The sequence below is a fragment of the Haliotis rufescens genome, unplaced genomic scaffold, assembly GCF_023055435.1.
Source record: "Haliotis rufescens isolate VD_foot unplaced genomic scaffold, xgHalRufe1.0.p SCAF_8, whole genome shotgun sequence".
Taxonomy (NCBI): Eukaryota; Metazoa; Mollusca; class Gastropoda; order Lepetellida; family Haliotidae; genus Haliotis; species Haliotis rufescens.
The window spans coordinates 12373526-12395838 of record NW_025964372.1 but is presented as its reverse complement, the minus strand read 5'-3'; the positions used below and the strand labels follow the sequence as shown (position 1 = coordinate 12395838).

The following is a 22313-nucleotide window of genomic DNA, read 5'->3' as shown; positions in this document are numbered from 1 at the left end:
AATGATGATGATGATGATGATGATGATAACAACTATTTGCGTGGATCGATGCTTATGATGTCAATCACTGGATTGTCTGGTCCAGACTCGATTATTTACAGACCGCCGCCATAGAGCTGGAATATTGCTGAATGCGGTGTTAAACAACAACAACAATATTCTTATTAGGGCTCCGAGCCGAAAGGCTTATTATTAATATTATTATACATGTATATACCGCACTTATCCACGTACAAGGTTCTGCTCAAATGCGGTTTATTTGTTCCCCGAGCAGTGGAGCAAAATTAAAGACAAATACAGATATCAGGAAAACATAATAATATTTCTACAAATGTCTTTCTCATAACGCATATGAACCCTAAGAACAGTTAAAGTTGATTTTTCAAGATTTTGTACGTTTAAATTTCATGAAAGGAGAATTACATGACATCAGTTATTCTCTTTCTAGGAAATAACATGTTATAATGAATACAGTTTTCCCATGACAAAGAATCATATTATGGAAAGGATGTCTTTATTACAGAATAGACATTTATCTCAAAGGAATATTTCTGACTCGTCTATGTACGTCTGACCGTACTTTCACAAGATTAATCCATGTACCGCATTATATCAAGACATAGACATTATACTTGGAATAGGTACATTAAAATAATATTTTCACATTTTTCTTTCAGTTAAATCTACACGTAAGCTCACTCTATATTGAAAACACAATATATTTATCGCCTAATCATACCAAGGTATTTCTCGTGCATGTATGCTAATGTGGTGGTTTTAGCGATGTTGGGGTCGTTTTGTTTATTTAGTGTGTCGGCGAGTGTTGTCTATTTTTGGAATTGGAAGTTTTGGGGTGTAGATATTTGAAGGTTTGGTGTTTTGACTTAGATTATTTAGTTTGTGTATTTGTGTTCTTTGTAATATTGTGATATTGGGGTCAGTAGTGGGTTTTTTTCCGGGCTAACGCTTGTTTGTTTTTTGTTTTTTGTTGTTGTTTTATTTTGTTTTGTTTTTTTGTTGTTGTTGTTGTTTTTTTTTTGTTTTTTTGGGGGGGGCTTATGTTGTTTTTTAAGATGTCTTGGTTAGGGAGTTTGATTGGGATGCGGCCCAGAAGTTTAGGGTTAGTTGTTCCCTTCAGAATTCTAGTGGGATTTCTCCTGTTCAAGCCTGGAGTGAGGTGCTAGAGTTGCCTTAATGTGTTAGGGCGATTAGTTTTAAGGCCTGATACTGGATTGAGTTTAGTTGCTTGTTTAGAGAATTGTTTAATGTGTTGTATATGGCGCTACCGTAGTCTAATTTAGATCGAATTAGTGATATGTATTGTGATAATAAGGTATTTTTAGAGATACGTTTGGCTCTATTAAATGCGGTTTTACGTTTTCTCCTGGTTTGTTCTATTTCTTAGTTCCACCATGGTACCGAAGTTTTGCATATTTTGGTTGTTTTGAAAGGGATAGAGTTTTGGGCTGCGTTAATTATATAGTCTGTTAGATTTTTGCAGTAAATCTCGGGGTTGTTACTTTCTAGGTCAGCAAGGTTAGCTTGGTTGCAGATTTCCTGAAATTTGTCCCAGTCGGCCTTGTTATATTGAAATTGTGGTTCCTGGTTTTGGGTTGGTTTTGGAATGTTTACCCGTTTCCCGTGAGTACCCGGATAATATAGCAGAAACCTAGACTAGTTCGCGGCCTGTGCTGCGCACTTCGTAAGCGCATTTGTCACTTTTATTGATAGTAGAGATGGCGTATGGTCACATTGATCAACAAAATGAAATACAGTTTTGGAAATAATAAGGAAATGTAGGTATCTTTGTGGGTAGCATCGGTAATGGTGACGAAGTTTTGGTAAGTCATTTGCTTAGTAATTGTGCGATTTTCGTTTACACTATTTTGACTTGCAACACAAAGTAAATATTTTTCCTGAGCATTGCTTATTTTATCGTGTTTATATTTTTTATAGTTAAAATGTGCAAAATTTTCACTTAGGAAATTTATCAAACGCCTGAATTTTCAGTTATTTTAAAAATTGACTGAAAAATATGTCCATCTGTATTATTATGACAACGAATTCCAATATACGCGCTTACGAAGAAAAAGACTTGTGAAAACAACGTCTATTGCGCATCGAAGAATTTCCCAACCAAGACGTAGAGGAACAAGAATGAATCTGTCAAATGCTACAGCAAATGAATGAAAACAAAATGCAAATATCCTAATTACAACCTACCAAATTTATGTGTATAATTTTAGGCAGCTTCCTTGTCCGAGGAATGTAGCCGTGAATATCCACACAAAGGAAAAATATCCCACACATCTGCAGCTGTACAAAGAAACCTATTCGATGTCACGTGTCTCTGTAACAATCAAATATTTTAAAATATATATACATCGTTTCGGGATATTATAACCCGTGTTCGTTTCTCAACTGATCACTCAGATTATTTCAGGTGTTTCACATAGGTGTCAAGTCTCAAAGGTCGGCTGAGAAAGCCCACGTGACAACTATTTTCATAACGTCGACGGTTCCAAAAAAAATCCATTGAGTTAGATAACAATGATCAATCAACGTATTATCGGTTAACCCTTTGAACAAAGCCTGATGTCTTTCCATCGACACTTCAAGCCATGATATGAGTGTATTCCCTTTGCTTTAGTAAACCTAGACACGTAAACACTCACTTTTGACATATTATCCACTGTGCAAGATAACAGCGATTAATCAATCAACGTATTTTCTGTTAATCATTTGATGACTAGGAACGATCCGTTGATTTACAAAAAAAGTAAATCAACTGATCTTTCATCTCTTGCTCGGCTGCCACGTGCATATTACAAAACACACATTTCACCTCATCTCAAACCTGGATTTAGATTGAATAATTATCCCAGACACAATAAATGCCAAATGGGAACCTTTGACAGGTATTCTGAGTGGTGCTACCACTAATTATACCTGTAATAAATTCATTAACTGAGCATCAAGTGAATGACGACAAATACACAAGTGTAGGGTTATACCAGAAAACGTGGATGACAACAAGGGAGTAGTAATCGTATTTTCGACGCAATCCGAAAATCCTTTCACTGCATGGATACTTTGTTTTTTTATTAAACTATAAAAATCAGGGGTATTTCCAAATGACGGCATATCCGATTCTGGTCGTATCCCAGTTCTGGTCGCTACAAGCGTCTTCAAGCTGAAAAAGAAAACCATGTCTTATGTTAAAATGCTCTCTCATTCCACTTATTGTTTTGTTCAACTTGGGATGGTCATTCGTCCTATCATGCTTTTTGTCTGTTTTCGTTTTTGAGCCCTGGAGTAAATTTGAATAAAAAGTTTCTCAATTAAAATAGGGGAAATCCGGAAAGAAGCCGAGGACAGTCCGGGTACCCCCCGTGGACACGGTGAATGCGTCTAACCCCTGCAGTCCGGGTACCCCCCGTGGACACGGTGAATGCGTCTAACCCCTGCAGTCCGGGTACCCCCCGTGGACACGGTGAATGCGTCTAACCCCTGCTGAAAGAGGACACACTAGTTATATAATAGTTAATGGTAATAAGGGGGTTCAGCTATTTTGACTGAACTTATTCGTGGGAAATATTACAATAGAGAGGCGTCACAAGAATTATAGATACATAGTCAGGCCATTCATTTATTCCCTCGGTTTACTGACCTTATTTTTTTCTTATTTCGACCTACCATCCAAACCCCTAAACACAACGTTGAATGGAATTTGTTTTATTTCGACCGACCGACCAAATGCTTCAGTAACAAAATCCGTAAAAATGGAATATAGCCTGAGTTGGTCGAGTTCATAAGTTCACGAGTGCTCCGGACATTGCACTGCTTTGGGTTATGTGACATATCGAAGGCCGTGAAGAGAACACGTGATTGATCATATGACAGACAAAATGGCGGCGTGTAGAAGCATTCGGAATTTTACAAAAACGATATGTTTTTTCATTGGCGTTGCATTGGTAGGTGTACATTCAAGTGATATGGTGAATCAGTAGATGTATTTGTATGAAGATAAATAACTATTGCTAGGTGACAATAGAAACCTGACAATATTTCATTTATGATTTCGCTACATTATGTTTTGATGGGGTGAGGCGAAGGCATGCAAATTGTCAACTAAAGTTAGGGTCACATGTAGACTAACTTTGTAGGCCTATTAAAGTAACAATATATATGTATTAAGCAGTCTGAAAGCATGTTGTGTTTGATTCGAAAGTAATGTAGGTCCTTGGGTCCTTGAGGATTGCTCCTGTGATATAAGAATCTAGGGACCCACTAAAATCCTTATTGACATTATGACAAGGATCAATTGACTTCCGGGCTTTATTTGTAACCGTGTATGGAAAACCCTTGGGATATATATAATATAGGCCTACACTAGTGTCTTTGTTGTGTAATGGTGCATTCGGCAATGATATTCCAGCTATATGACATTGGTCTTAAAGGGGCACCGTTCTAACGGAATTCCCCGGACTGGTTGTTGCCTTTGTTATTGTTTTTTCCCCGTGAGTACCCGGATGACACGCAACGCAACTGAGCGTGACCAGAGAGTGTGCTACCGTCTGCAAGGACAGCTAAATAAACTTGGAGGCTGGAGGCAATACTTGTTTTACGCATTTTTGCATAAACATTGATTGGTTAACCGTGATCTATAAAGATTCCGACAAAGGGCGCATGTTAATTAATTTTTTCAACCTAAACAAACAGACAAAAAGAACGGCGGAGCTCATCGGATGTCGTCATTTGGAAATACCCCAGATGGTTATAGTTTAATACTAAAAAAAAGTATCCATGCAGTGAAAGCATTTTCGGATTTCGGATTGCGTCGATAATACGATATCTACTCCCTTGTTGTCATCCACGTTTTCTGGTATAACCCTACACTTGTGTATTTGTTGTCATTCACTTGATGCTCAGTTAATGAATTTATTACAGGTACAATTAGTGGTAACACCACTTAGATTACCTGACAAAGGTTCCCATTTGGCATTTATTGTGTCTGGGGTAATTATTCAATCTAAATCCAGGTTTGAAGTGAGGTGAAATGTGTGATATGTAATATGCACGTGGCAGACCAGCAAGAGGTGAATGATCAGTTGATTTACTTTTTTTTGTAAATCAACGGATCGTTCCTATTCATCAAATGATTAACAGAAAATACGTTGATTGATTAACCACTGTTATCTTGCACAGTGGATATGTCAAAAGTGAGTGTTTACGTGTCTAGGTTTACTAAAGCAAAGGGAATACACTCATATCATGGCTTGAAGTGCCGATGTAAAAACAACATACTTTGTTCAAAGGGTTAACTGATAATACGTTGATTGATTGATCATTGTTATCTATCACTCAATGGATTTTTTAGGAACTGTGGACGTTATGAAAATAGTTGTCACGTGGGCTTTCTCAGCTGACCCTTGAGACTTGACACCTATGTGAAACACCTGAAACAATCCAAGTGATCAGTTGCGAAACAAACACGGGTTAAAATATCCCCAAACGATATATATTTTTAAAAATATGTGATTGTTACAGAGACACGTGACATCGAATAAGTTTCTTTGTACAGCTGCAGACGAGTGGGATATCGTTCCTTTGTGTGGATATTCATGGATACATTCCTTGAACAAGGAAGCTGCCTAAAATTTATACACATAAATTTGGTAGGTTGTAATTATGGTATTTGCATTTTGTTTTCCTTCATTTGCTGTAGCATTGAACCGATTCGTCCTTGTTTCTTTACGTCTGGGTTGGGAAATTCTTCAATGCGCGATAGACCTTGTTTTCACAGGCCTTTTCCTTTGTAAGCGTGTGTATATTACCGTCAATTTGTAAAACGTGATTCTCTCAGGCAATTTATAAAATGTGTAAATATTTCAGTCATTTTGACTAAAAAATCTGTCCAGATTGATTAAGACGATCAAAAGGGCCTACAAACATCACAACTGATTATTATGTAGGATTAGAAGCCAAACAACATAGAAATGTACTTTCAACGTAACATTTTCAGTCTCTTGGTGATGACATTAAACATCAAAATGTTTGGAATTCGTTATCATAATAATACAGATGGAAATATTTTTCAGTCACTTTGTAAGATAACTGAATATTTAGGCGTTTAATGAATTTGAAAATGTTACACATTTTGACAGTAAAAAAATATACACACTATATAAAAGCAATGCTCAGGTGAAATATTTACTTTGTGTTGCAAGTCAAAATAGTGTAAACGAAAATCGCAAAATTACCAAGCAAGAGTCTTATCAAAACTTCGTCACCATTACCGATGCTACCCACAAAGATACCTTCATTTCCTTATTATCTCGAAAACTGTATTTCATTTTGTTGATCAATGTGATCATACGCCCTTATTACTACCCATACAAGTGACTAATGCGCTTACGAATGGCGCAGCAGAGGTCGCGAACTAGTCTAGATTTCTGCTATACATCCGGGTACTCACTGGAAAAAAACAATAACAAAGGCAACAACCAGTCCCGGGGAATTGCGTTAGATCAGTGCCCCTTTAAAATAGAACCAGACATACCAGCGATTAATATTACGAGGAATGGTACTCACTGTCTGGGTACAATCACATGTAATCAATCGAGTACCAAGTCTTACTGCCTGATCCATTTAGCATCTTACGACAAGAATAGATAGGTTTCTGGGACCAGTAAAGGCCAATACTTACCCAGGATCCACACCGGTTGTGTCATATGTAGGCCTCATGTATGGTTTATACCCTTGTATTCATGTACATGTAATATAGACTCGTGTCAGATTTAATATAAACCAGTGCCTAATGTAGTATATATATATACATGTCACATGTTGGCCTAATATACATTTGTACAATATGTACTATATACAGTTGTGTCAGATGTAATATAGACTCGTGTCAGATGTAATATAAACCAGTGCCTAATATAGTATATATATATATACATGTCACATGTAGGCCTCATATACATTTGTACAATATGTACTATATACAGTTGTGTCAGATGTAATATAGACTCGTGTCAGATGTAATATAAACCAGTGCCTAATATAGTATATATACATGTCACATGTAGGCCTAATATACATTTGTACAATATGTACTATATACAGTTGTGTCAGATGTAATATAGACTTGTGTCAGATGTAATATAAACCAGTGCCTAATATAGTATATATACATGTCATATGTTGACCTAGCTAATATACATTTGTGCAATATGTACTATTCAAGGATTGAAGTTGTATTTGTTGACGCATCATGGTAAATTTGCTCACGTACGTGAGGCACTGTCTTCATCAGCTGATGAACGTCAACAAAACAACAACTTCAATCCTTATCTTGACAGATACATAAATCATGACAATACTATCCATTAAACATCAAACTTTAATTATTTAAAGCGAACTATATCAATGCGGAGAGTTGTGACGTCATCCGTCCCAAACATTCCATTTGGAGTGACATCCCTTGGTTTTACAAACGGTAGAAAATGGCGGCTACGGAAATGTCATTCACTTGAAATGAGCACCCAGAAAAAGTTAGCCTTGGAAAGAAATTTAGACACGTCTGATGCTGAAAATGGATTGATATTAACGTTCTGTGAACTTTGGGTGTGTGTTTGAGTCATACTACGGCTTCTGATGACCGCTTGAGGCGGCACGGTTGGATTTCCCAAAGCAATACACGGCAGTGTGGAGCTCAGTGATTTCTTTCGGTAAGTTGAGCATTCTCTGTTTCAGCTTCGAATGGATCCTTCGTTTCAGTGACCCAACATATACATGATCTGTCTGGCCTCAAATCCCGCATCGACCGCCTCCGTGGTCTTGTGGTAGAGCGTCCGCCCGGAGAGCGGAAGGTCCAGGGTTCGATCCCCGGCCGCGTCATACAAAAAGACGTTAAAAGATTGTACTTGTTGTTACCCTGTCTGGCGCTCGGCATTAAGGGGCTAAAACAAGGACTAGTCGGCTCGGAGTCAGTATACTGTGTCTGAGTGGGGTATTCATGTTAAACTGCGGCATGGTATCTCAGTGAGCTAGCACTATAAATCGGCATCAGTCCGGACTAGTACAAGCAGCCACACACACACATACACGTGCATGCACGTCGCTATATAAGTGCAATAATCTTGGACGCGACGTTAAACCCAATTTCACCTCACCTCACCTCAAATCCTGCATCATTCGTAGCCTGAATCAATGTCGTCAGTTGTCCCTAATCATTTTTAATGTTATTTTAGACATTGAGGAATTTCCGTAACATAGTTCTGTATGACTCCGCTCGATTGACAACGTAATCACATGACATACTGACGTTCATCGGGGAAATGAACGACAGTCAGCTTGGTAGTGTTCACCAAGGCGAGGTCACCCGCTACTGTCAATATATACAGTTGTGTCAGATGTAAAATTAACTAGTGCCTAATATAATATATACATGTCACATGTAGGCCTAATATACATTTGTGCAATATGTACTATATACAGTTGTGTCAGATGTAATATTGACTTGTGTCAGATGTAATATAGACTTGTGTCAGATGTAATATAAACCAGTACCTAATATAGTATATATACATGTCACATGTAGGCCTAATATACATTTGTGCAATATGTACTATATACAGTTGTGTCAGATGTAATGTAGACTTGTGTCAGATGTAATATAAACCAGTGCCTAATATAGTATATATACATGTCATATGTAGGCCTAATATACACTTGTGCAATATGTACTTTATACAGTTGTGTCAGATGTAATATTGACTTGTGTCAGATGTAATATAGACTTGTGTCAGATGTAATATAAACCAGTGCCTAATATAGTATATATACATGTCACATGTAGGCCTAAAATACATTTGTACAATATGGACTATATACAGTTGTGTCAGATGTAATATAAACCAGTGTGAATATAGTATATATACATGTCACATGTAGGCCTAATATACACTTGTGCAATATGTACTTTATACAGTTGTGTCAGATGTAATACAAACCAGTGTTAATAAAGTATATATACATGTCACATGTAGGCTTAATATACATTTGTGCAATATTGTTAGTATGTTCATTTCCGAGTTATTCCGATTGTTGGAAATACGAAGGTTTGCGAATGTCAGGCCGGAAGGAGCATGGTCGGGGAAAGCCCAACAAAGATGGCAGCCCGCATGTGTTGTGAGTCCCGATGTATCGTCAGGCGTAATAAAGCTTCTACAAATCAAGACAACTGAACTGTGTCTTTATCATTGGTCCAACGAGGTTGGAAACTTGGTGTCAGAAGTGGGATCACGCAATCTATTGAAGCGGAGGTAGGCCAGATTGTTTCAAACTCGAATCAACTACGAACGCATGCAATGGCGGGACTTCCAAAGCGACCTGAGCTCAAGCTTTCGGGGAATGTGGCTGAAAACTTCAAGAACTTTGAAGTTAGGTTCAATGACTATTGTATTCAGGCAGATTACAGAAATCTAGATAAAAACCCAAATACTGAACAAATAGACTACTACAAGAAGCCAAAATTGGAAATATCGTCGCTGAGGTTGGCGATGCCAGATGAAGCACTACAGGTCGTGAGATACACTATAGAACCTCAAATAGTAGAAGAAGATATGAATAAACCATGGGTATGGATGGAAAAGTTACGGATCTTCTACACAGGGACCGTCGGTAGTTCACTGATGACAGATAGATTCAGATTTTGGAATACTAATCAGCTACCACACGAAACAGTACAAGAATGGGAGGTCAAGGTCAGACAATCAGGTAGCTTGTGTGCCTATGCAGCAGTAGGAGATGAAATGTGTCGTGACAAATTTGTATTTGGTCTGCATGACAGCAACATTAGAACTGAACTTTTAAAGACACACTTGAAATCAGACAATAGTAAAAAGTTATTGTCAGATGTTGTCAGTGAAGCCAAAGCCCTTGAATCTGCACATAAGGCAAATAAACTTACTGGTGAATCATCCAAGAATATTGAGGAACAGGTACACTGGACTTGTCACAAAGAAATGAAGCTGAAGAGAGAGCCAGGTACATGCCATTGGTGTGGAGATCGACGAGGCCCTCATCCATGGAAGGTGTGCCCAGCAAAAGGAAAAGACTGTGTGAGATGTGGGTTAAATGACCATTTTGCCAGGGTATGTTTGCAACATCCTGTCAACCCCACTTCTTATCCAAGACGGGGGCAACAACAAAGTAGAGGGAACCAGGGTCGTGGTAGGAGAAATACAGGGTACGTAAGGGACACAAACCAGCGTGAAAACCAGGACAAGGAAAGTCGAGGTACAAGCAAAAGTCACCAGTCAACTCATCAATTAGATGCACAATGCCACTACACTGATGACTATGAACAGGGGGATGAGTACCAGATATACTCACTAGAAACTCAGCAGGCATATAATGTAACCACAAACAAAATGGGCAAGAAATACTTTGTCTACCTCTCAACATCAACATCAGGAAACAAGTTTACACCAGTAAAGTACCAGATATATTCTGCAGCCACGTGTAATACCATTTCCGATCAGACTGTTAGAGATATGTTTCCAGAGGCAACTATTCAGAGATCCCCGTTCATATTGCATTCTTATGGTGATGCAAAGCCCCTTCACCCGTTGGGACAGGTCAGTTTAATATGTGAACGAAAGAACAAGTTTGAACTTTTGACATTTCAAGTACTTCCCCATGATCAGTTGAAAGGAAAGCCAGCTTTACTTTCTGGCCAAGACAGTGAAAATCTTGGACTGATAAAGATTGAAGCTGATGAGGTATTTACTTTGACTTCTAAAGTACATGATGTTGCAGATGTTACAGATGGTGGAGACTTACCAGGGTTTCAGGCACGCAGACCAGACTGCTGTTCATCAAATCTTCAAGAATCAAATGAATCCATGTGCATGGAGGAAAAGAAACAAATGGAAATTACAGATCCCAGTAGTCTATGTGCATGCAATCATCTTGAGACTATACACAGCAAGGTGCCTGGACAATGCACTATGCCACCTCCAGCACCATCAGAGCCTATTGTAGTACCAAGGAAAAGGATGTTACCTCCACCTGGTCAACTCACTAAGCACAACGTGCTGAAGGAATACCCAGAATACTTTGAAGGGGTGGGGTCCCTGGGACCTCCAGTTCATTTCAAGGTGAAAACTGATGTTGTTCCCATACAGATGCCAATACACAGAGTTCCTGTAGCGAAAAGGGAAAAGGAAAAGATTGCAATTGATAAATATGTAGAAGCTGGTATACTAGCAAAGGTGGATGAGCCAACACCATGGTGCTCAAATGTTCTAATTAGAGAAACTCCAAAAAAGTTCAAGGTATGCATAGATCCCTGTCAAACTGTGAACAAAGCCATCCTTCGACCAATATGTCAAATGCCGACACTCAATGAACAGCTTCACAAATTATGCAACGCCAAGTGTTTTTCACTGGTAGATGTCCGTGATGGTTTTCTTCATATTCCTTTGGATGAAGAATCATCTTTCATGACTACAATGCACACTTCTTATGGCAGGTATAGATGGCTACGCCTGCCATTTGGAATTACAAGTGCACCTGAGGAGTTCCAAATAAGACTATCTGCTGCACTAGAAGGTCTAGATGGAACCATATCAATGACTGATGACATACTCATATACGGTGAAGGAAACACATATGAGGAGGCGGAACAGGATCATGATCGACGCTTTATAGCGTTAATGGAAAGATGCTTGACGAAAAATATCAAGTGCCAACCTTCTAAACTGAATTTCAAAATGAAGGAACTGAAATTTGTCCGCAACATAATTACTGACAAAGGAATGAAATTGGACCCAGACAAGGTTGCTGCGATCACAGAATTGCCTCCTCCACGCAACAAGGCTGGGCTCCTGAGATTCATAGGGATGGTCAACTACTTATCACCCTTCTGTGAAAATCTGAGTGCAACAATTCGCCCTCTCACAATGCTCACACAGGAAGGTGTACCATTCTCTTGGGCGTCAACACAAGAAACTGCATTCAATCAGGCCAAACAACTTATATCAACAGCACCTGTGCTAAGTTATTATGACCTGCAAAAGAATGTGGTATTGCAAGTGGATGCTAGTGAGGAAGGTCTTGGGGGTGCCTTACTTCAGCCTGATGCTTATGGAAAACTTCATCCAGCGGCATTCACATCCTGCAGCATGAATGCGACAGAACAGAGATATTCCCAAATTGAGAAGGAGTGTCTTGCGATATGCAATGCATTTGCCAAGTTTGACCAGTGGCTGTACGGAAAGGCAGACATTGAAGTACATACTGATCATCAGCCACTGGAAACTATCATGAAGAAGCCACTGAACAAGGCCCCTGCAAGGCTACAAAGAATGTTGTTAAAACTACAACGCTATCACTTCACTGTCAAGTACAGAAAAGGGACATCACTTCATCTTGCAGACACACTGTCACGAGCAGCACTACCAACTCCAATCAATGCCAAGGTGACAGGGTATGAAGTATTCCGTCTGGAACTAGAACATGAATATGATGAGCACAATCCACATCTCCATGAAGAAACTGAGACCAGACTCCGAGAGGAAACTGCGAAAGATCCATTGATGTCTCAGTTGTACACACTGATAGGTCATGGATGGCCAGATGACAGAAACCTACTGGATCCAGCTTTGGCCTCCTACTGGGGCTATAGAGATGAACTTAGCATCAGCAATGGGATCATATATAAAGGTTCACTTGTGATGATCCCAAAGAGCATGTACAGAGAGATGCTTGAAAAGATACACTTGAATCACTTTGGAGCTGAATCAAACATACGAATGGCTCGAGAGGTCCTCTTTTGGCCTGGGATGAGGAACTCTATTCATGATATGTGCAGTGCGTGTGGAACATGTGCACAGTATGGAAATGAAGCATCCAGAGAACCCATGAAGTCTTTGCCAATACCCACCATGTCCTGGCAAATTATAAGTCAAGATTTATTTGCCTTTGAGAAAAAGACTTACCTTGTCACAGTTTGTCACTTCTCTGACTGGATTGAGGTTGACGAATTGGAAGACACTCTCTCCGCTACAGTGATAGCCAAAACAAAGGCTCATTTTTCTCGCTATGGGATTCCAAGGGTGTGTCATACAGACAATGGACCTCAGTTTATCAGCAGAGAATATGAAGACTTTGCTCAGCAGTATCACTTCAAGCACACAACGTCTTCACCATATCATCCACAAGGAAACGGAAAGGCTGAGTCAGCTGTCAAAGTGGCAAAAGCCATGATGAAGAAATCTGATGACAAAGAACTTGCATTCTTGAACTACAGAAATACTCCTCAAAAGGGACATACCTATTCACCTGCACAACGCATGATGAATCGTCGCACAAGGACTTTGCTGCCGACACCAAATCAACTTCTGCAGCCCCAGGTAGTGGATCCCGAAATAGTTTATAGAGAGATCAGGGGCAAAAGAATCTCTAGCAAGACTCAGTACGATAGATCGTCTGGTACAGAGCATGAACCAATAGAAACTGGCAGTTATGTGTATGCTAAACCTCCACCAAACCAGAGAGGAAAACCTTGGGCATATGGGCAAGTCATCCACAAGGACAATACAAGGTCTTACACAATAAAAACCCATGGTAGCACACTGAGAAGAAACCGTGTGCAAATCAAGCCAGCAGCTGCGCCACCACCATCGAACAACTACAACTCATCACAGAGGGAGCATAATCCACTGATCTTGAAGAATGCTGAAGTCCAAACAGCTGTACAAAGTTCACCCATGAAACCTGTGACAGATCGAAGTGTAACGGCCCAAGCCAGCCCTAACATTACACAGAATGTAGAACAATCAAAGACTACACAGCCAGGTTTTCAACCTACAGAAAGTGTTACAGATATTACCAAGATATCTGAAGAGACTTGCTCAGTAAAACGTCCACTCAGGGAAAAAAGATTGCCTTTAAGATACAATGACTATATAATGCTTGAGTGATTTGATGTAATTATTGTCAACATGGACATGCATGAATTACTGTCATGAACTTTGAGGCAAGACTATAAGATGCGGTTGCATATACAGACAGTGCCTGTGTGAACTAAGCAGATACATTTAACTATCTGATCATTGCAGATGTTGAGAACTTTTAACGGTTACAATCGTTTAATATCATTTGAGTTAAAGGAGACATATTCTCTTTCTTTCTTTTTTTTTCTTCTTTTTTTTTGTTGTTTCTTCCGAAGGAGGGGAGATGTTAGTATGTTCATTTCCGAGTTATTCCGATTGTTGGAAATACGAAGGTTTGCGAATGTCAGGCCGGAAGGAGCATGGTCAGGGAAAGCCCAACAAAGATGGCAGCCCGCATGTGTTGTGAGTCCGGGTGTATCGTCAGGCGTAATAAAGCTTCTACAAATCAAGACAACTGAACTGTGTCTTTATCATTGGTCCAACGAGGTTGGAAACTATATGTACTATATACAGTTGTTTCAGATGTAATATAGACTTGTGTCAGATGTAATATAGACTTGTGTAAGATGTAATATAGACTTGTGTCAGATGTAATATAAACCAGTGCCTAATATAGTATATATACATGTCATATGTAGGCCTAATATACATTTGTACGATGTGGACTATATACAGTTGTGTCAGATGTAATATAAACTAGTGCCATATGCAGTATACAGTTTGTGTCAGATGTTATATACATGATATAAATATTCAATATTAGACTTTGGGGACTTCCAGCTTTTAACCTGGGATTCCTACAATTGAAGGATACCCAGCAAAATTCTACGTTGTGACAATGTTGTGACGTGGACTTTTCGTTGCTGCAATGTTGTGAGGTTACGTTGCCACAATGTAAATCTGTAGACTCCCAGATTGGTTGCTACAACGTTGTGAGGTTACGTTGCCACAATGTAAATCTGTAGACTCCCAGATTGGTTGCTGCAACGTTGTGAGGTTACGTTGCCACAATGTAAATCTGTAGACTCCCAGATTGGTTGCTGCAACGTTGTGAGGTTACGTTGCCACAATGTAAATCTGTCAACTCCTAGATTGGTTGCTTCAATGTTATGAGGTTACGTTGCCACAATGTAAATCTGTAGACTCCCAGATTGGTTGCTGCAACGTTGTGAGGTTACGTTGCCACAATGTAAATCTGTAGACTCCCAGATTGGTTGCTGCAACGTTGTGAGGTTACGTTGCCCCAATGTAAATCTGTAGACTCCTAGATTGGTTGCTACAACGTTGTGAGGTTACGTTGCCACAATGTAAATCTGTAGACTCCCAGATTGGTTGCTGCAACGTTGTGAGGTTACGTTGCCACAATGTAAATCTGTAGACTCCCAGATTGGTTGCTACAACGTTGTGAGGTTACGTTGCCACAATGTAAATCTGTAGACTCCCAGATTGGTTGCTGCAACGTTGTGAGGTTACGTTGCCACAATGTAAATCTGTAGACTCCCAGATTGGTTGCTACAACGTTGTGAGGTTACGTTGCCACAATGTTAACCTGTAGACTCCCAGATTGGTTGCTACAGCGTTGTGTGTAAACCAAAATAAAACCAATGCAGAATGTTGTCACAACATCTATGTCTTAATGTTTAAACACGTTTTATGAAAATATTGGGACAGCGAATGTTTTGTATATACCGTATATCGCTGTGTATAAGGCGAGTTTTTCGTACCTAAAATAAGGGGGCTAAGAAGGGGGGTCGTCTTATACACGGAGTCGAAGATCTCACATTTTTTTCCACTGGCGATGTCAACCGGCGTCAGATAGCCAGCCGAGCATTTGACAATAAAACTTCACATTTCGTCCTGAATAACTGTTCCAATAACTATTTCCATACATAAACATGATTTGTATCTCTTTTCCTTGAATAAAGTTTAATAATTTCTGCAAATAAAGTTGAAATGACCCTCGCCTCGATGCAGATTGTCAAACCACCTGACACGGTAAAACAATCAACATCCGCGAGTAGAGAGCCGGAAGTACTGGTAAGCATTTGCATATTGCACATGTGACCTAACATGTGATAACCGGTGAAGCTGAAATCAATTCCCGCTGTTTTTACAGTTGTATTAACAAGTGTTGGAGACAGTGTGTACAAGTGATTGTGGAATAAACACACTGAATGTGAAGCAAACATAAGCCTAGTTAGTTACAACATAGTTAATTGGCGATTAAATTACTCACCATTGTCTCTTATATGTTATTACTTCATAAATGAATTTTATTTTATGGGCACCAATTTGGTGTCGTACCATGTAAACACAAAATGGCGACGTGTGCTGGAGTTACACACGCGACCTATCATTGTAGAAAAAAAACAACGCAAGATAAACATAGTTTTATTGCATATATAAGGTTTGTGTGCGCACTTGTGATGTGTGCGAAATACGCATCAGTCGGAAAGCGCACGTTAAATCTCCAAAGTAACAAACTAACTTGTGATGTCCGTGTGCGAAATACGCTACAGTCGGAAAGCACACGTTAAATCTTCTATATCAGTCAGACTTGTGATGTGTTTCATTCCCGGTCGCCTTATACACGGAGTATAGGATTTTGGGTTGATTTTTAAGGCGTGTACAGGGGGGTCGTCTTATACGTGGGGTCGCCTTATACACAGCGATATACGGTATGTGGACGATAATACAACCAATGCAGGACATGGTTACAATGTCCATGTCAAACATTATGACAACGTATATCTTGCTTATATATATATTCATACAACACCTATACCAGATTTTCTTGGTGTGATATCAACATTTGAAACCAAAGTGGTTTGGATCCATTCGTGTACAAGAATGTCTAGTTCATGTGTGGAAGTCATTTTTACGCTACGTTCATTCCCAAAATTGTAATAAATGGATAGCATGATATATTCCTGCAACAGAATCCATGACAAGTATGGTCTGAAATAGGGTTTTCTATGTTGAATGAAAACAAAACAGGAATTTGAATTCATAACTTTAATTCATTATATTGTATGTGTTGTCCTAAATTTAGTCTTCATTTGTTTCTGTAGCTGATCTCTGCAATATACAACAGTGCATAATCAGCCTACTTGTACTACAAGTATAACATTTTACTTTACACATAAAAAACTGTATTCATTACCTTAGAAAGTTCCAAAACTTGTAATTCAATATTTATATTGATTTTAATTCATATGAATATTTAAGAATTGACTTCAACATGCTTTTTGCGTAAATTGAGGAAGAAACGTATATACCGGTAGACACACTAATTAAATTCACTCAAAATGTGCACATGATACTACTTATTTATCATATTTATATTCAATAACACACAGAAATCTAGAGACGGCAATACAAATTCAGTGACATATGGTCCAGCACGGAACCACTTGCTCTTTCCTATCATTTTAAATATCATGATAAATAATTTTGTTCACATACTTTAAATGATGCGTTGGGGTAGCCTAATGGTTAAATAATTTGCTCGTCATACCGAAGACAGGGGTTCGACCCCCCTGATGAGTGCAATGTGTGAAGACCATTTCAGTTGTCCTCCGTCATGATATTGCTGGAATATTGCTAAAAGCGGGGTAAAACCATACTCATGCACAAAAGAAGGAGGAGGTGATAGAAAATAAATTTAATTACTGATACCATCTTTTACTGTGCATTTCAACAAAATAATGTTTCTTCTTTAAATGTTCAAAAGTTTCAGCTTCACCAATTCTAATTCTGAATGGTTGCATTTTCACTGTTATTTCTGATGCACTAACGATATCTGTGAAAATAGATAAACCAGGTAAATACCTATCTAACCCTTCTACCTTGCTGTTTTTTTAAAAAGAATTTTGTAACAAAATAGGGACAATGATGTAAATGTTCAGTGTTTGTTGGGGACACTTGTAAGCATCTAGAAATTGGTAAGGGGTGCTTATTGGTCAGGGTGCTTACTTTATGTGAAAGGATGGTGGTTCTTTGTCCTTTGGCTGATTGCATGTGCTCATGCTCTGACGGTGTGGGTCGGGGACACCCCCCTGGATGGTCCGAACTGGGCCATGAATTTACAGACTACCTTGATGTAAACAATAAACTGCCAAACACAAGTACATACAGTGACTTTCAATGTTGTGTACTCCTGTGTGACTGTTTGCCTGTAGGTAGGGCAGCCAGTCCAGTGTGGGAAGGCAGCCAGCAGTGTGGAGACAGTGCACATCATCTTTATGAACCACCTAGGTGAGTACAACAGATTATCTTGGCCACTATGGCAGAAAGAAGGATGTAGGCGGACAATAGAACAGATCAAAACAATGTTCAGTGTTCAGTTGAGGTTATTTGTAGAGAAAAAAAGTTACATGACAGTTGGTTACCCTAATGCCAGGCACCCAGACATTGGTTCCTGTAACCGCTGGTGACCCCTGGCCATGCTGGTTCTGGAGCCTGCTCATTCATAGATAACTTTAGTATTCAATCAGTCTGAAGCTGGGAAAGTGACTAGTTAATTGTTCATGTTGTTACTAGCCCCTGACTAGTAGTCTAACACTCAGGTGACTTTATATGAATTTTACTGCACAGTAGATGAAGTCTTCATTATGTCTCCATCTGATTAACTGAGGTATGTCTTTGAATTTTTCAGATGTAGGTTACAATGGTATTTCTCCAACGGTAGGTTTCATCAACAATGTGCTGAATATTTACTTTCAACTGTACTTTCCCCGGGCCGTACAGTTGTCCCAACAACTGAGGCATGATCAGTATGAAGAAACCTTCATCTACACCACCCATCCTTGGCTGGTCAGCCTGTATCTGGACTGTCCAAACCTTATCCTCAACAACATCACTCTTGCGGTAAGTTCAGTGGACGCCTCTGTTGAATGTTGCAAACATTGTGGAAAGTGAAGTGAATACCTCTGTTGAATGTTGCAAACATTGTGGTAAGTTAAGTGGACGCCTCTGTTGAATGTTGGGAACATTGCGGTAAGTTAAGTGGACACATCTGTTGAATGTTGGGAATATTTAGGTAAGTTAAGTGGACACATCTGTTGAATGTTGGGAACATTTTGGTAAGTTAAGTGGACACATCTGTTGAATGTTGGGAACATTGCGGAAGGTTCAGTGAACACCTCTGGTGAATGTTGGAAACATTGTGGTAGGTTCAGTGGACGCCTCTGTTGAATGTTGGAAACATTGTGGTAGGTTCAGTGGACGCCTCTGTTGAATGTTGGAAACATTGTGGTAGGTTCAGTGAACACATCTGTTGAATGTTGGGAACATTGCGGAAGGTTCAGTGAACACCTCTGGTGAATGTTGGAAACATTGTGGTAGGTTCAGTGGACACCTCTGGTGAAAGTTGCAAACATTTTGGGAAGTTAAGTGGACACATCTGTTGAATGTTGGGAACATTTTGGTAAGTTAAGTGGACACATCTGTTGAATGTTGGGAACATTTTGGTAAGTTAAGTGGACACATCAGTTGAATGTTGGGAACATTGCAGTAAGTTAAGTGGATACATCTGTTGAATGTTGGAAACATTGTGGTAGGTTCCGTGAACACCTCTGTTTAATGTTGCAAACATTGTGGTAGGTTCCGTGAACACCTCTGTTTAATGTTGCAAACATTGTGGAATATTCAGTTGACACCTCTGTTGAAGTTAAGTGGACACCCCACTGGAGGATGTTGTAGAGAGGTATCTGCTGTCTCCCTAGTGCCCCACTGGAGGATATTGTAGAGAGGTATCTGCTGTCTCCCTAGTGCCCCACTGGAGGATGTTGTATAGAGGTATATGCTGTCTCCCTAGTGCCCCACTGGAGGATGTTGTAGAGAGGTATCTGCTGTCTCCCTAGTGCCCCACTGGAGGATGTTGTAGAGAGGTATCTGCTGTCTCCCTAGTACCCCACTGGAGGATGTTGTATAGAGGTATCTGCTGTCTCTCTAGTTCCCCTGTGGAAGGTGTTGTATAGAGGTATCTGCTGTCTCCCTAGTGCTCCAATGGAGGATGTTGTAGAGAGGTATCTGCTGTCTCCCTAGTTTGCCACTGGAGGATGTTGTATAGAGGTATCTGCTGTCTCCGTAGTGCCCCACTGGAGGATGTTGTATAGAGGTATCTGCTGTTTCTCTAGTTCCCCTGTGGAAGGTGTTGTATAGAGGTATCTGCTGTCTCCCTAGTGCCCCACTGGAGGATGTTGTAGAGAGGTATCTGCTGTCTCCCTAGTGCCCCACTGGAGGATATTGTAGAGAGGTATCTGCTGTCTCCCTAGTACCCCACTGGAGGATGTTGTATAGAGGTATCTGCTGTCTCTCTAGTTCCCCTGTGGAAGGTGTTGTATAGAGGTATCTGCTGTCTCCCTAGTGCCCCACTGGAGGATGTTGTATAGAGGTATCTGCTGTCTCTCTAGTTCCCCTGTGGAAGGTGTTGTATAGAGGTATCTGCTGTCTCCCTAGTGCCCCACTGGAGGATGTTGTAGAGAGGTATCTGCTGTCTCTCTAGTTCCCCTGTGGAAGGTGTTGTATAGAGGTATCTGCTGTCTCCCTAGTGCCCCACTGGAGGATGTTGTATAGAGGTATCTGCTGTCTCCCTAGTGCCCCACTGGAGGATGTTGTATAGAGGTATCTGCTGTCTCCGTAGTTCCCCACTGGAGGATGTTGTATAGAGGTATCTGCTGTCTCCCTAGTTTGCCACTGGAGGATGTTGTATAGAGGTATCTGCTGTCTCCCTAGTGCCCCACTGGAGGATGTTGTAGAGAGGTATCTGCTGTCTCTCTAGTGCCCCACTGATGGATGTTGTATAGAGGTATCTGCTGTCTCCCTAGTGCCCCGGTGGAGGATGTTGTATAGAGGTATTTGCTGTCTCCCTAGTGCCCCACTGGAGGATGTTGTATAGAGGTATCTGCTGTCTCCCTAGTGCCCCACTGGAGGATGTTGTATCGAGGTATCTGCTGTCTCTCTAGTTCCCCTGTGGAAGGTGTTGTATAGAGGTATCTGCTGACTCCCTAGTGCCCCACTGGAGGATGTTGTATAGAGGTATCTGCTGTCTCCCTAGTGCCCCACTGGAGGATGTTGTAGAGAGGTATCTGCTGTCTCCCTAGTTTGCCACTGGAGGATGTTGTATAGAGGTATCTGCTGTCGTCCTATTGCCCCACTGGAGGATGTTGTATAGAGGTATCTGCTGTCTCCCTAGTGCCCCACTGGAGGATGTTGTATAGAGGTATCTGCTGTCTCCCTAGTGCCCCACTGGAGGATGTTGTTTAGAGATATCTGCTGTCTCCCTAGTGCCCCACTGGAGGATGTTGTATAGAGGTATCTGCTGTCTCTCTAGTGCCCCACTGGAGGATGTTGTATAGAGGTATCTGCTGTCTCCCTAGTTCCCCACTGGAGGATGTTGTACAGAGGTATCTGCTGTCTCCCTAGTGCCCCGGTGGAGGATGTTGTACAGAGGTATCTGCTGTCTCTGTAGTGCCCCACTGGAGGATGTTGTATAGAGGTATCTGCTGTCGTCCTATTGCCCCACTGGAGGATGTTGTAGAGAGGTATCTGCTGTCTCCCTAGTGCCCCACTGGAGGATGTTGTATAGAGGTATCTGCTGTCTATGAGTTCCCCACTGGAGGATGTTGTATAGAGGTATCTGCTGTCTCCCTAGTTTGCCACAGGAGGATGTTGTATAGAGGTATCTGCTGTCTCCCTAGTGCCCCACTGGAGGATGTTGTATTGAGGTACCTGCTGTCTCTCTAGTTCCCCTGTGGAAGGTGTTGTATAGAGGTATCTGCTGTCTTCCTAGTGCCCCACTGGTGGATGTTGTATAGAGGTGTCTGCTGTCTTCCTAGTGCCCCACTGGAGGATGTTGTATAGAGGTATCTGCTGTCTCCCTAGTGCCCCACTGGAGGATGTTGTATAGAGGTATCTGCTGTCTCCCTAGTTCGCCACTGGTGGATGTTGTATAGAGGTATCTGCTGTCTCCCTAGTGCCCCACTGGAGGATGTTGTATTGAGGTACCTGCTGTCTCTCTAGTTCCCCTGTGGAAGGTGTTGTATAGAGGTATCTGCTGTCTCCCTAGTGCCCCACTGGAGGATGTTGTATAGAGGTATCTGCTGTCTCTCTAGTGCCCCACTGGAGGATGTTGTATAGAGGTATCTGCTGTCTCCCTAGTGCCCCAGTGGAGGATGTTGTATAGAGGTATCTGCTGTCTCCCTAGGGCCCCACTGGAAGATGTTGTATATAGGTATCTGCTGTCGTCCTATTGCCCAACTGGAAGATGTTGTATAGAGGTATCTGCTGTATCCCTAGTGCCCCACTGGAGGATGTTGTATAGAGGTACCTGCTGTCTCT

General features: G+C 40.7%; 1 protein-coding gene across 5 annotated transcripts in view; it reads left to right on the top strand.

The window, feature by feature from the left end:
- The window catches only part of LOC124124794 (ankyrin-1-like), a 96644-nt gene that overhangs the window by 7526 nt on the left and 66805 nt on the right, over positions 1-22313 (top strand). For 2 of the 5 annotated variants that reach the window (XM_048388944.1, XM_048388943.1), the window contains exons 1-3: positions 3841-3974; positions 18152-18227; positions 18628-18839. In XM_048388944.1, the coding sequence (XP_048244901.1) occupies positions 3897-3974; positions 18152-18227; positions 18628-18839 (366 nt within the window). In that variant the 5' untranslated portion in view covers positions 3841-3896. Of the gene's footprint in view, positions 1-3840; positions 3975-7423; positions 7737-18151; positions 18228-18627; positions 18840-22313 lie in introns of those variants that run through there. The other 3 variants (XM_048388946.1, XM_048388945.1, XM_048388947.1) reach the window with 3 other exon arrangements.